The sequence below is a fragment of the Cryptotermes secundus genome, unplaced genomic scaffold (assembly GCF_002891405.2).
Source record: "Cryptotermes secundus unplaced genomic scaffold, Csec_1.0 scaffold699, whole genome shotgun sequence".
NCBI lineage: Eukaryota > Metazoa > Arthropoda > Insecta > Blattodea > Kalotermitidae > Cryptotermes > Cryptotermes secundus.
Genome location: NW_019738883.1, coordinates 368,713 through 385,041, shown reverse-complemented (window position 1 = coordinate 385,041; position 16,329 = coordinate 368,713). Strand labels below are relative to the sequence as shown.

Here is a 16,329-nt window from a genome sequence, read left to right as displayed (position 1 = left end):
AGCAGTCTGCTTTACCGTGTCTCACGGTGTTGTCGCTTGCAGATTTACCTATACTTTTTCTTCAACCCTGAAGATGGGGGCGATACGTTCCTCCGAAACGTCGGTTAACACCACATATACATGGTGCCAAATCCCAGAAGACTGCTTTCTTCATCATATATATGTCTTTGGTTGATGAGTGCCAAGAGAGCAAAGAAGGGAAGAGATTGTCAAAGCATTAAAACACGCCAATGCCAGGGAACGGCTGGCATCGTCCGGGCGTTAAAACACGCCCGCGCCAGTCAAAGAGTTAAAACCATTCCAACCACTGAAACTGAAATAAAAAGTATAATACAGTCCCTCAAAACAAAAAACTCTTCAGGTTATGGTGGAATAACAAGTAAAATTTTAAAAGTTTGTGAATCTCTCATCAGTAGCCCATTAACTCACATCTGTAATCACTCACTATCCACAGGAATCTTTCCTGATCATCTTAAGATTTCAGTAGTAAGACCACTGTAAAAAAGGGGGAAAGACTAGTATGTCAAACTACAGGCCAATTTCACTACTAACTACTTTCTCTAAAGTACTTGAAAAAGTTATGCACAATAGGTTAAGCCATTATTTTCAGAGTAACAATATACTAGTCCCAGAACAGTTTGGCTTTAGAAAAGGAATTTCCATTGAAAATGCAGCCTTTAAGTTAACAGACAGTGTGTTGAAATCTATTAATCATTCATTCATTCATTTATTCATATTTCATAAGATTTTTACAAGGTCAAAAAACAACCAATTAGATATAGAAATCATCAGGTAGCTTAATCACATCTTGCTTATCAATCAAGCAGCTGTTAAAAAACAATAGTAGATAAGGTTTACATTAGTCATAAAAGAATTAATCTTAAAACAGTAAAAACATTGACAATTTTAGAATAAAAAATTCAGTCAAAATATTATGTACAAATCTTGCTTATACATTGAAGCAATTATCTAAAAACCAGTTTAATAGTTTAGAATGTTAATATAATTAATGATAAAAGGTGTAACTAAACATTGACAATATAAGATAACAAATTGAGTATAATTGGTAATAAGAAATGCAAGTAATAATATGTACAATTTAAAAAGGCTTAATCACATAAAACCTGTTTTGTCAGATAGTTTAAGTTTCTTACTAAAAAGAACTTTAATCCAACTGTCATATTGCTTAAATAATTATATATTATAACCATAAAATGTCATCTCATAAAAATTCATCCAATGTATAACAAGAATTAAAATACAACAATTCCTTTAATTTGTCTTTAATCTTTTTTATATCCTTTGAAATTAGCTTAAGTGAGCTGAGAAGTGCATTATAAATCCTTACCACCATATGAGACACCCCATTTCCATATATCGCCAAATCAAAAATGCATGTTGGAGGAATATTCTGTGACTTGGCAAAGGCTTTTGACTGTGTAAATCATGAAATTTTGTTAACTAAATTACATTTTTTGCATTCAAGGAACAGCGTTAAGTTGATTCATATCCTACCTAACAGATAGAAAACAAAAGATTGAAATAATATCATCAAATTCAATTCAAAGTACCTACTCAAATTGGGGAATAATAAAACATGACGTTCAACAAGGGTCAATTTTGGGGCCTTTGCTTTTCATAATTTATATTGACCTCCCTCCTACACTAAGGACCTCATCAATACCTATAATATTCGCAGATGACACTAGTGTTATAATTTCTGGTAAAAATTTAGATGATTTCTGCATATTATCAAGTAAGGTTCTTTCACAAATGAGTAAATGGTTTTCTGCAAACAAGCTGTCCCTGAACTTAAAAAAAACAAATGTAATAAAATTTATAACAAAACACTCACCAAAATATCCATTAAACATAGGATATAATGATAAATATATAGAAGAGGGAGTGAACACAAAATTCCTTGGCTTGCAAATTGATAATCATTTAAACTGGTAAAACCATATCGATCAGTTGATTCCAAAGCTAAGTAGAGCATGTTATGCAGGTAGATTCATGTTTCATATTAGTAACATTGACACTCTCAAATCAATCTATTTGCTTACTTTCACTCTTTAATGAATTATGGAATAATTCATCTGAGAGTATAAAAGTATTTACATTGCAAAAGAAAATTGTTAGAATCATGATGGGTGTCAAATCCCATAATTCTTGTTGAGATCTATTTAACACATTGCGGACTGGTGGTTTAAACATTTAAATCACCCTGGGGACCGGCGTTTTTAAACCTACTACCCTAACTTGTGCACTGTTCACTTTAAAAATTAATATAAAATCTCCTAATTAATTTTATGAACTGAAATTTATGGAGAACACTTACCAGAGCTCCTAGAAGTGCTTGCGCATGTGATATCTCTGGAAACATTCCCCTTTGTGAAGAGGCATTACGCAGAAGTTGCACATGTAGGCAGTTCTACTCTTCTTCTTGTGCTCTGCACACACACAGCACTGCCTAGAAGGGTGTTTCTTCTTGCAATATTCACTCTTCTCAATTTTCACGAGAATATGTTTCCGCATATCACCCGAGAGTCAGCCAGGGGGGTCTACTTGAGGCCTCCGGCGGATGCAAACAGATGGCCCCGGCTGCACTACGTCTGTGTCTGACGCAGGTACTGCTGCCACCATGACGGTCAGTAGCCCAAGCTTTTGCCAGTTTCAACAGAAATGCTTTGTATTTCAAAGTAGAATTTCTGTTCACCTTTTTGAAAACTGTAAATGAATTGAAAATTGCACAGTTTATAAGCCACAGTGCAACTTTCTTCATCCATTTTACTGTTTTCCTAGGAAGGGAATAATAGGCCAAGAACTGGTCGGCCCTATCAACTCCTTTCATGAACATATTATACTCGGAAATACAAAGAGGCTTCTTTACTTGCCCGTGTCGTCTTTGAACATCGACCATGCTCGAATTGTGAATAGTGGAAACCATATTCACAACGCGAGTATCCCTCCAGGACTGAAGAAGAATGTCTCCCTTCCTCCTGAATGCGGTGTCACCACGTTTCAGGCGTTTACATTCCTCTTTCAGATCTGGAGGGAGGCCTCTGTTCACCCTAATTGTACCACAAATACGTACTTTCCTTGGAAGTAGGTATTCTGCAGTTGTCACACTGTTGTAATAATTATCTTGATACACGTGATAATTTTGATCAAGATAGGGACCCAAAACAGAAACAATAATTTCTTGCCTTCAGCAGAATAAATTTCTAAATTTCCTATATAGCCTGAAGTGCTTTCCGTGACAACATGAACAAGTAGGCCATACTTTGTGAGCTTCCCAGGATTATACGTTCGAATACGAAGCCTTCCTCTCCAAGGAATCACAGATTCGTCCAAAGACAGTTGTTGCTCTGGCTTATAAACTGTCTGAAATTTTTCAACCAAAATGTCTAATAAGGGCTGAATTTTGAAAAGCCTGCCCGTTGGTTGTGGTTGCACTTCATTATTGTTGAAATGCAAACACCACCATATCTGTTCAAATCTCTTATGACTCATGAGTTTGCCGAAAATTGCAATTTCTAAAAATGGGTCACTTGACCAATAATCCTTCAAACTTTCTCTCTTCACAAGCCCCATTAGAATGATTATAGCCAAAAAATGTTTCATTTCTGTTTCATCCACCCACTTCAAAACATTATTGGTTCTGTCGTACACCTCACGGTGTTGGAGATAGTATCTGTTAGTTTCCTGACACAACAGGTCAAAGAAACTATCTCCAAAAAGACAGTGACGCAACTTCAGACACGTCTGTTGGGTCCGATGGCATCTGCTTCACCCCCAGATCATCAGTAAACTTTCCCAAAGTGGGGGTTTTGTCACTTCATCCCATGTAGCTGTCCTGACACTCGCACACTCAACGGAGCTCTCACTTTCACTTGACACATTTTGGGAAGCCCTGTGGCCCCCGTCACTGTCACTGTCACTGATAATGGCCTCGCTATCAGAAGACGAAGCAGTTGGCAAATCTGATAGATCATCGGAGAACATATCTAATATTTCCTGTCCTCCGAGAGATCGCAACTGCTTTCGTCTCTGAGCCATGTTGAACTGGTAGCTGCGTGGTTCATACGTGCAAGCTTGGATTAGAACAAAGCCAATTTTGTTTAGGTTGTGACAGGAAATGACTCTGGTCGAGTTACTAGATAAGGCAGCAATCATTCCCGAGGTCATCTACGCAGTAGTTACGATTCAACGAAGCCACACAGCAATATATAGCGTTTTGCAACATAACGTGACCGTAGAGGGCCATATGGCCCGACCGGGGCGCAACGCTTGGAAACATAGAGGGCCATATGGCCCCTCCGGTCCACAATGTGTTAAGAAACTACAAATCTTAACAAATAATGAAGAACATTTTCAGACGAACGTGAATGTGCACAGTATTAACACAAGACACAAACACAGTCTTCATAAACCAGTTGCTAACCTCTTATGCTTTCAGAAAAGCTCATATTATGCTGGGATCAACATTCTTAATAACCTGCCATCTGGTCTCAAATGTCTTATGAATGAAAGGGCACAATTTAAAATAACACTGAAATGATACATAAATACACATTCATTCTACTCTATTATGAATACCTATTGTCTAGAAAATAACTTATGTATCTTTAAATAGCCTTGTGTGTAGTCACTGTGCATTCTTGGTTTCTCTTGTGTGAGAACTCCATTGGGACTGTACATATGTTTTGTATTTATATGACCTCTTCTACATCCTACAGTCATTTTTAATAACTTTGGATCAGTGGAATGCAATGTAATGTAATGTAACAGCATCCCTTATGCGGGTTTTCACGTGTTGAAGGTTGTTGATCTTAACCTGGTAGACAATGTTCTTCATATAACCCCACAAGAAGAAATCCACTGGGGTTAAATCTTATGACCTAGGAGGCCAAGCAATTGGTCCAGCTCTGCCAATTCATATCTCAGCCAACTCTCTGTTCAGCATTCAGAATACAATGATTGTATTTTTACCGAATAATGGTCACTGTAAAATCATGTATATGGATATGCATGTACATGTTAATAGCATTATGGTCACATCTGTTGGAAGTGATTAAAGCTTGTATGCCTATGCAAAAATTGTACTGATATCGCTGAAAGGGTGAATATGTCACAGCTGCAGCAGATTCATTTGTACCGAATTCACTGAATAATCATTATACAAGTTTTGAGAGTTGGTAATGTGTGTGACTATTATGTGTTTAAAAATGCATTAAATATTATTTTTCTGCTGGAGAGTACCGTGTATTTGTTTTCATGATAATGAAAGACATGCATTTAGTTTTCTATAGCCTTAGAACTTTGTAACAGTAAAATACTACAACATGCCTATGAGTGATGTGTTATTACCCATTCATGTTGCTAGAAAACTACACCTTTGTTTTTTAAAGTTGTCAGATTAATGAGTTTGAATCGAGCTACATTTCACATGTGGTTCTGTTCAGGTATTGGATTTTATAAGAGTTTTGTCTACGTGGCATACTGCATGTGCATTTGTGACTATTACAGATGTTTAAATTGTAAAAATTCATATTATGGCATATCTGCTGAATGCCAGAATTGTGAAGCCAGCAGAGACAGCTGTTGCTAGGGAACAGCTCAGCCAACACACTGGTTACTAGGTCATGGCTCAATAAACATCACATGATCTCAGGCACACTTACATATGCAACAGTTGGAGAAATGCTGGAGGCAATATTTTCTGTGGTTCGTGCCGAGGCTATATAACTTGGACCTGCAAGTCATAGTCAGTTGTGAGATAGGGACCAGCCAACAAGGACCAGAGGCATGGAACATAGAAGCTGAGGAATGGACATCATTGGTAGATGTTACTGGGCAACATCCACTGAAGACACAACAGACTGAGAAGACTTAGTACATGCTACTTGAAAGTGTGTGAATCAGTGATAGCACTATAATTAATTGTAGTTACAAGTATCAAGAGCTGAGTAAATCCAGTTTTCAGTCAAACCTGATTTCTAGTCTCTTGACATGTGACAGTATATCCTTGGATAATTATAACAGCTAACATCCACCAGTGAATCATGAAGCCTACAATCTTTGCAACCTGCAGGAGCATCGTTTTGTCAGTATGCAGTTACAAAGTGATCCTCTGATGAATTCTCACAGTTATACTTAATCAGATATGATTTCATTTTGTACGTAGATTCGTCTAGTTCTCATTTCATCAAAACAATTTTATGACAGACGCTTTCTCTTGTTATGCTGTGTTACAGGGGGTGCAAAGATGATGTACCTGAACAATAGTATACGTGGCTATCCAAAAGGCCTGCGGGCAGGACTTGATCCCCGTAAACCCATCATAGAGGTGAATGATGGCTTTGATGTTGTGACGTACCGTGCCATTCCTTACCCTCTCATTTGTGTACAGGTTTGGGGCTGTGGCAGTCAACAGTCGAGGTTAGTCATTCATTGCACTTTTTCATTACAATTAGGACAGTGAACTGACTTCACTCTCTGGTCACAGAGTCTGAAGTTTCAACACCACTTATAGTACAGCAGCAATTGAGATGTGATCCTGAACCATTTCACATTCTCACAGCCAGTATCCCTAAGGTTCATCTGAATATTGTTGCTCTTCCAAGTTGCTTTCAGAAAGATTTCCTTGGCAAATTTATGTATGTAGGTATGTTGTATTTGAAAGATACATATTATTTATAAACAGTTGTAGGTTCTTTCAGATTTAAAACTGAATAAATATGAAAAGAACATAGTCATATGCCTTCATGGTGTTACTTAGACAAATTCAGGTAGGTCTTCCATAACATATGTAATGATTGATAGATACACTGTATATTGTACAAAGTATGTGGAGAGAACTTAGAGTGTTATTTCTTGTGAATTTCATTCATTCACCATTTTTAAGCTGTCCTGCAGGACTTGCTGACGTGTAGTGCAAGCACTTTGCCTGCACAATTATGATTATGTCAGTTCTGCATGCTTCCCTTGATGCATGAGAGACTGCATGAGTCTCTGTTGTCCTGCTCCCTCATATGAATATGAGTGACTGTCTTCCTTGTAGCCTGCATGTACAAACCAACCACATGCTCACCATACTCAGTTTGACCATGATGGAGATAGCACATTCCGAAGAGTTGTCGGTATCCACCAACAAGGCTACACAGTGTCATAACACTGAAGAGTAGAGTCCAAGTTATCTTTATGTTATGATTTGTTCTGCATTCTGGTGATGTCATTGTTGTTGTGTATAAATCATATATTCCAGAGAACATCCAGGAAAGAATATGTCTGTCTAAATTGATACATTTGTCAGTCAGTAACTTACAAAGTTAGTAAAACCTCAAGCAGCCTCCATAGTATAGGGGTAACGTTCCCACCTCCTGACTCAAGTTACGCGGGTTCAAACCCAGCGTAGGTCATGGAATTTTTAAGGGCAGAAAAATTCAGGGAACAAGTCCTCCGGGAGGGACTTTAAGCCATGGGTCCAGTGTCATAGATTTATGGCACATAAAAGATCCTCATGTCTCTAGGAGACCTCTAAACAAAATTAGGCAAAAAGTTTCCCACCCAAGTAATTTCCAGTTCTTCCGGTAGATGGGGAAAGTTATCAGGTACCAATGCCAGTAGAGGGCTGACCTCGCTGGCAGAAAGGGGAGAATTATTGGGTACCGCTGCCAGTAGAAGGCCGACCTCACTGGCAGAAAGGGGAGATAGCGGGCACCAGTATCGGTAGGGTATGGCGACAGTAGAAATTAAAGGGGTACGTACAATAGACTATTAGTCGCGGTGCATGGGGAAACCCACCCCCTCTATACCGAATAACTGAATAGTAAAACCTCTGTTTGTTGGTAATTTTATGCAAGAATTTGGCATTTGTTTCCTCTGATTTTACTGTTTGCATATTTCTTTCACAAATTTTTAATTTGATTCAACCAGAACTGTAATTTTAAAACTGAAATTTTAAGATCCATAATACTGACAGCTTTGCAATATCAGTGATGCATCTCTTGAGTAAGTCAAATGTGAAGGACTGGGTTGTGGAAGTATACATTTTCTAGAATTGTTTTATTTTTGCAAACTGTCTCTCTTCATAGGAAAGTACAAGGGATCTTCAAAAAGTTTCTGCACTTCTATATTTTAGAATAAAATGGAAAGAGTGGAAGGGGCGGGGGTGGGGAGGTGTTGTATGGTGTCATGCGGCTAGTCGACAAGGCAAGGCTGTTGAAACTTGCAGCTGCTGTGAAAGTTGCTATGAAGTTTTTAAACATGGCAGCGAAACTTGAGAATTGCACCAAGGAGCAGCAGTGATACATTTTATGTGGGCAGAAAGTGTACCAGGTTGGCAGATTCATCAGTGCATGTGTGCTTAGTATGGGGGCAGTGCTGTCTCTCATAGAGTTGTGTATGAGTGGATTGAAATGTTTAAAAATGGCCATACGAGTGTGACTGATGCAAAGAGCTTGGGTCATCCAACCACAGCCACAACCACACAGAATAAAGAAAGAGCTAGGAAAGTGATACTTCAAAACAGATGAGTGACGGTTGATGAAATTGCAAAACAACTGATATGAGTGTATGCGCATGTGCTTAGACATTTGTTCCCGCCATTTGGCCCATTACCATGAAGAAGGTGGCAACTTTCTACAGCGGATCATCACACCTGATGAAACATGGTTGCAGTTCCTTAGCTAACCACCTGGCGCACAATTTATAGAACTGAAGGCAGATCCAATGCTGATATTCAGTTGTTTTGCACTTTTGTCAACTGTCACTTTTCTGTTTTGAAGAATCAGTTCCCTAGCTCTGTCTTCTTCATGTGTGGTTGTGGCTGTGGTTGGATGAGCTGAGTTCTCTGCATCAGTCACATTCATATGGCCATTTTTAAACATTTCAGTCCACTCATACATAACTCTGTGAGAGAGAGCTTCGCCCCAAGACACAACCATCAGCAGGTAAATTGATGTTGACTATCTTCTGGGATTCTCAAGGGCCTAATTTTAAGAGCTGTCTGGAATGTGAAGCAACTGTCACAAGTGCAACCTATTGTGACATGCTTCAGAGAGGTTAAGCCTGCAGTATCCTCTAAAACAAGAAGGAGACTGTCAGAGGGTGTCATGTTGTTGCATGACAAGGCCTGTCCCCATACTGTAGCTCACACATTGGAAACCCTCAGGAAATGGAAGTGGGAAGTCATTGAACATCCAGCTCACAGTTTAGATTTGGTGCCATCTGATTTTCACCTTTTTGCACCACTTAAAGAAGCTCTAGGAGTGAAAAGATTTGGGTGTGATGAGGTCGTAAAGAATGCGGTGCATCAGTGGCTATGGGCGCAGCCAGAGACTTTATATTGTGATGGCATTAAAAAGTTGGTAGGATGCTGGGAAAAGTATGTTGAAAAGCAGGGTGATTGAATAGACTAATGATGTATTTTGTTTTTGTAAACACAATAAAATAGAGTTGTAAAATAAAAAGTTTTGAAGATCCCTTGTATAATTATCTTTAAAGGAACATAGGCCAATATTTTTTAATTGTCAATACATCATTATTGATGTAATTAAACATACTTAACCTTTGATATCCAGAAATTTTCATACCCTCTTCGGATAGGCCGTCTCTTATGGATACCATAAAATCATTTGCATATGAAGGCCTCATGATGAGTCACACTCCCATTGCAAAATTTGGCCAAGTTTTTAATGCAGTGATGGCCTTTCAGTGTGGACATATGCATGTTGAGATGAGAACATTCATAATTCTGTCATTAAAATGTTATGTTACAGAGAGACACAACTAGATATAAAAAAATGGGAAGTGAAGCAGGCAGAGAAATTGCGGAAGGTTAAGTTGACGGCAGATGAATGGGTTGACCATCCTGACCGGTATCTGTTGGAGCTTGCTGGAAGACCAACCTACTCTTCCAATCAACCTCAACAGTAACATTTCTGTTTGCCATGCTCAGCTATCACTTTGTCAACTGTCTGTTGCATGGAAGCCTTTGTATCTACAATGGAATACCACAGTCATGTTTTTCATTCACAGAATTTGATTGCTGGTAATTGGGTTGGCTTTAAGTGCCGAGTTTAAAGTCTTCTGTAATCCTTGCCCAGTATTGTTTATACTATGGGATATATTTTGGTTGTATTCACTACAGAATATGAAAATATTAAAACCGAGATTGGCTTCTAGAAGCTGGTCTGATTGAGATTGTTGGCTTCAGTAAGCCAGATTATTTTACATTTTGAATGCTGTATTCTTTTGCATACATGTATATATGAGCTAGAAACTCTGTGAATTTTGTACTTATGAAAAAGTTCAGTTGTACTGAATAATGCCATTATTTTTCTGAGGCACTTGATACTGTTTGTGACAGGAAATAAGCATTGTTGATTCCTTGCTCAATAAATATTTGACATTTCAGTTAACAGTAGCAGAGCTTCATAATGTCTGAGGAAATGACATTTAAATGAACTTTGGATATTAATGTCCGTGGTATAGTACTTAAGGAACAGAAAATTTTTGCTGTTCCAGAACATCTTTCAACTTGGTGCTTAACCCAAATATGAAGGATCCAAAATAACAACATTCAGAAGTACAGCTTGCAATATTCAAGTACAGTTAGTATTAACTGTTCTTTCTGAAAACAGTTGTTTCTGAATAGAACATGAACATATTCTTATTCAGTGTGTTCCACATTGCAAGCGCAAATATGAATTTGTCTTTGCCCTTAATTGAATTTGTATAGTACACTCCTTGCCTTCCATAATTCTATTTTATTTATTATATTTAATAATAATCGAAAATGGTATTACATGTGTTCAGAATATTTATTCTATTTTAGCATAATTGACAATAATGCAAAGAAATTATACTTTTAATCCGGTATAACTCTGTTATTCTCTTCAAGGTGTGTTCACTTGTTATGTTCAGTTTTATGGTTAAGACCCAATTCTGTAAATTCTGGGGGGTTTTTCCATAGGCAAAAACAAATACGCAGGTAAGTCAATAAGTTAGTTACAAATGGATATAGAACTTAATCAAATGGGAGTACAGATTTGAAAAATGGTTTTATTTCTCAGCATAATCTCCCTGTACATTAAGGCACTTGTCCCATCGTTTCACAAGCCCCTGAAAACCAGCAGCATAAAATTCTTTGGGCTGCTGTTGGAACAAGGCAGTGACTGGGCTCATGAAGGCATCCTGCTCACCGCATTGCAGCCTCAACGACAAACCGCAAATGCTGACTCCTACTGTAACATCCTCAGGAAACTTTGTAAGGCCATTCAACGGAAGCGACCAGGACTCCTCACCAAAGGCATGTTGCTCTTGCATGACAACACATGTCCCCATACCACCAACAAGACAGATGAAATGCTGTGAAATTTCAAGGGGGAAGTCCTCGAGCATCCTCCGTATAGCCCCGACCTCCTCCAAGCGACTTCCATTTGTTTGGCTCTCTTAAACATCATCTTTCAGCTGAACATTTTCCCGACAATGAAGTTGTAGAAAGGGAAGTCACGGCCTGGTTCCGACAGCAGCCCAAGGAATTTTATGCTGCTGGTTTTCAGGGGCTTGTGAAACGATGGGACAAGTGCCTCAGTGTACAGGGAGATTATGTTGAGAAATAAAAGCATTTTTCAAATCACTACTCTTATTTGTTTAAGTTCTGTATCCATTTGTAACCTACTTATTTACTTACCCTCGTAATACTGCTACTTCAATACATTTATGCCAAGCCCAGCTCTCTTGCTAGTGAAATATTCTGTTAGGGCTATGAAATATGAAAAATGAAAACTTCTTTAGAAACAAGGATAATTGTTTCAGGATTTAGAGTCTTCAAAAACACATTTTTTTCATGACTTATATGTAAATGGACTTAAAAGTATATTTTATTTTGATTACATTTCACATGTTTTAATATCATGATGTATATTTACATTTTAATTTCTATAGCTACATCAGTGAGGAAATTGAACTGCATTACATAAAGCAGGTTTTAGATTGTCATGGTATTACCTTATCTCATGTGTTAACATGAAATAAATTACCTAAGTTAGAAAGAAAGGTGTGTTGATGGTAGTGCTAGCAAGCATGCCAAGTTCTGTTGTGTTCCAAAAATGTATACTCATACATTCATATCATTTGTTATCTGAGTTTGCGTACTGGAACTCACAGCTTGTGCTATGGTTCGCATTAAAACAAACAAAAAACTCCGTGGCTTGTGTCTGCAATCAAACTACACCAACTGAGTGACCGCCACTTGTCGGAGAAGTTAGTGCCAACTTTAGCAGATAGAGGGTGTCACGTGGTCAGCGCAACAATTCCCCTTAGCCGTTAATTTAGGTTTTCTAGACCGGGCTGTGGTTCACATTTTTTTTTCCCCCCCTTGGCACTACAGCCCTCATTTGGGCCTAGGCCTACCTCCATGAAACTCTCCGTTTCACTTCAGTTTACTAGATCTTACACATACGGTAGGACTCCTTGGGCGAGTGATCAGCTCATCGCAAGTGGTTCACATTAGTGTTTTTAAATGAACACTAAAGCATGATCAAATTTATTCATTTCATGAACTAAATGAACAATTCTTGTTCAGCTGTCTCAGAAACATGAGATTTGTTAGTCCTGTATTAGGGTAACCTGATTTATACATGGCTGTTGAGCTCTTGCCAGCATACAGACATGTTTCAAATGAGAAACACCTGTTTCCATATCACATGTATGTCAGATGGAATTTTAAATTTACCTTATTTCATTTTTTGTGTTCGTGATTTAGTTATATTAATAACAGTTACATTATATGCTGATCATGCTTAATTAGATCATGAATATTTTTCTGAAAGTTTATTTTTACATCTTTTATATATATGATCATAAATTCAGAAGTTCAGGAAAACTATAATATAAGTAAAGAAATCAGATGGGAGGGTATATAGACTTAATCTATATATCTCAGAATAGCAGCTAGTGCCAGGCTCTTGTTAACACAGTAACAAACTTTATGGTTCTATAAAATGCTGGGTTTTTCTTGAGTCTGAGCAACTGCTATTGAAGAACTCAGCTCCATAAAGTTAGTTAGAATATAAGTAATGTCTTTTTACAGTTGTTGTTCCATCCATATAAATACTGTTGCCAAATCCATGATGTTATTAATTTGGACTGTAGAGACACAGCATAAAGAGATTAGTGTTGTACTTAATGAATTGTTAGTGCCTAAAACCATGCCGATTATCAGTTTTCATTGTGCACTGAAACCTAATTTGAAACTTGTTGTTGTGTTAGAGAATTTAAGCCCAGTATCTGGGAAGTACAAGGAAGAGTCGGTAAATAGGTTACAGATGGATATAAAATGTTAAACATGATATTCAAACGGGGGTAAAAACATTTATTTATCAACATATCCTCTGTCAGCATTGATACACTTGTCCTGTTGCTATTCTAGTGCATCGAAACCCAAAGAATAAAAATTTGTTTCTGATGTCTCAGCCACTTCCACACCTCCATTTCAACCTGTTCATCCTCAGTGAAATATTTGCCACCAAGCTGGAACAGGTTTATGCGACAAACACTTCCCAACATTAATAAGAAAGATTTCTTTGTGAGTGCCCTTTGCATTGAGTCATTTTGTCCACAAAAATGCAAACAGAATGCTGCACTGGTGTCTAGCCTCTAGTCTTCTATTTGAACTCTGAACTCACGGCTCATTCCTGGTTATAACTCTTAGGTGGCCATGACAGCAGACGCTGCCTCAAAGGTTCTGTTCTGCTCTTTGAAATCACATTATGTCGGAAACCATTGTAATTACCATGGTAACCATATATGCTGCCATGTATTGTTTACAGCATAACCCTCGGAATGTGTGTAACCAATCATTACATAGCAATGGCTGATTTCACTGTGGGAAGTGTTTACCCAGCTGTTGCTTCTACTTTGATATTCCGGCTTTTAGGCAGCACGTCACATTGTTCCCACCTTAAGGCTGTTCATCCTGAATAGTGTATCACTGTTCCTTCTGTTCCAAGGGTTTTGCTTGTGACTTCTTTTCGTGGCTCGGTGTTTCCTCCATATAAGGGGTAGCATGACTGGTAATTGTGGGTTCTAGATTTGTTTGATTGGATTTATTAGATGTCTCTATTACAATTACATTTGATTACAACAGTTCACACATTTATCTCCTTGATAATGATCCTCTCACTGTTGTCTGGATCTTGCATTGGTGTGTAGCCTCTGTTCTTCTACTTGAACTCCGAACTCATGGCTCATTCCTGGTTATAACTGCTAGGTGGCTTTGATAGCAGAAACTGCCTTGAAGGGTTCTGTTCTGCTCTTTGAAATTACTTTGTGTCAGAAACAATTGTAATTACCATGGTAACAATATTTGCTGCTGTGTATTTGTTTACAGCTTAACCCTAAGAACCTGTATAGCCAATCATTATGTAGCAATGGCTGACTTCACTGTGGGAACAATGTTTACCCAGCCATTGGCTGACAATGAACATTTTCTTTGAATTTGATATTCCAGCTTTTAGGCGCCATATTGCAATATTAAAAAGACAATGGAAGTTCCATGTGTACCAGCAGGGGGGGGGGGCAGCCAGACATCTTCCTCCCTGAATTTTTTGAGTGGGAAAATCAAAATGAAAAAGATGGAAATCTACCAAATATTAGTACAAAATGTAGAATTATTTTGAAATATATTCTAACCCAAATGTCCAAGGGGATCACTAAAGTTATTTGTAAATAGTTTTAAAAAAAGGTTGTAAACAGATTTTCTGTCTGCTGCCTCCTCTCATTGGAAAAATGGCAGCATCCATGGAAGTTGGTAAATTAGCTTTTCCCACAGAAAAAATTAACATAATCACAAAATATTTAGTGTTTGTGTCTGTAAGCTCTTTGTCTAGTAATGACCCAGTTGACATTTGGGTTACAGCATACCTGAAAGAACTCACATACTGCAGCATTGTGAGAAAGACACTCTTGTGTAATGATAGTGTTCCCATATGAAAGTTAGAAAGCTTGAACTAAAATAAAAGGACATTATGACAAATTTGCAATGAATTATAATTTAGTAACAGTTGAGTAGGAAATGGTGCTAACCTGTGGTGAAAGCATTATGTTAGTAATCAGATGGAAGAGTCTGATAAAATAAGACCATTAAACTTTGTGAGGATAATCAGCTTTGCAGTTTGACTGATGAACTCCATGGTTCTACTTGCATTTATTTCATGCTGAGTTAAAGTTGAAAAAGCAGTAAAATGAATGAACAAAAGACTGATAAAGGATGAAGTGCCATTACATGTTTCACTAAGAATCTGATATGAGGATAATAATGTAGATAGCACATTTGAGTTTATAAACAAAAATTAAAAAATAATATGTCAGCTTAGTAAAGAATTAAGTGGTGAAGTTGCAGTTTAGTGTACTAGGATGTGGTTTCCTGATTCTGATGCCAGTGCATGTAGGTTACTTGGGAATAAATTAATACTAACATGCCCATACAAGGAAAAGCAATTTGTAGAATCGCCAGCAACTGTAGATCCTCATTTATGCACTAGATGAACACTTTAAGGTTTTTGTAATAGTAAAACCCACTGTTCTAGTAACTAAAATATTAGTTGGTTTTAAGCACTGAGGAAAATTCTTTCTTTACATCACTATAAATTAACTAGGACCATACTATATGGTCCATTGTAATGCAGAACTAAAATGCTTCATGCCAACTGTAAAGAGCCTAGTGTACCACATTATTATATGGCATTGCCCCTTAACTTAAAATGGAGACTGCTGGACACATGACCTTAAATCCTTCTCCGTTTATACAAAATGGCTTAGATTCATTATAACGTATAGAAAGTGTGATATAAGTTATGTTGACTGTGTGAAGGTGGTATTTCGTGCTTTAAGTCTAGATGTACCTGTATTAAGAGTTGAGAGCCTTATTTCGATTAGTATTGTATAGTGATCTCATGGTGAACCAGGTGGGCCAAAGACAAAGTGATGCAAGATGTTACTTGGACCATACTTAGATCTGCATGGGTCAGTAAAACTTTATACCACCCCCCCATCCAGAGACTGAGGATTGCCTTCACTATTTTACATCTATCAGACTGAAATCTGTTTAAATCAGTTCAGGCCCAAATTTTTAATATTAGATGTGACTATCTGCTGTGACAGAATGCATTAAATATTCTTTCTTCTTGACCATCATTACCGCAATGAAGCCGAGAGTAAAATATGGCCCCCTGTTACACTGCTTGGACAACCCAGAGAACAAACATTCTTATTTAAATTAATGTTTTGAAACCAACATGGGAAAGTGAACCACCCTTGATA

General features: G+C 37.7%; 1 protein-coding gene across 2 annotated transcripts in view; it reads left to right on the top strand.

Annotated features, from left to right (window-relative positions):
- The window catches only part of LOC111871259, a 49,241-nt gene extending 37,806 nt beyond the window's left edge, over window positions 1–11,435 (top strand). For both annotated transcript variants that reach the window (XM_023864233.2, XM_023864234.2), the window contains exons 9-10: window positions 6,258–6,441; window positions 9,783–11,435. In XM_023864233.2, coding sequence (XP_023720001.1) covers window positions 6,258–6,441; window positions 9,783–9,939 — 341 coding nt within the window. In that variant the 3' untranslated portion in view covers window positions 9,940–11,435. The remainder of the gene's footprint in view (window positions 1–6,257; window positions 6,442–9,782) is intronic.
- Window positions 11,436–16,329: the final 4,894 nt, after the last annotated feature.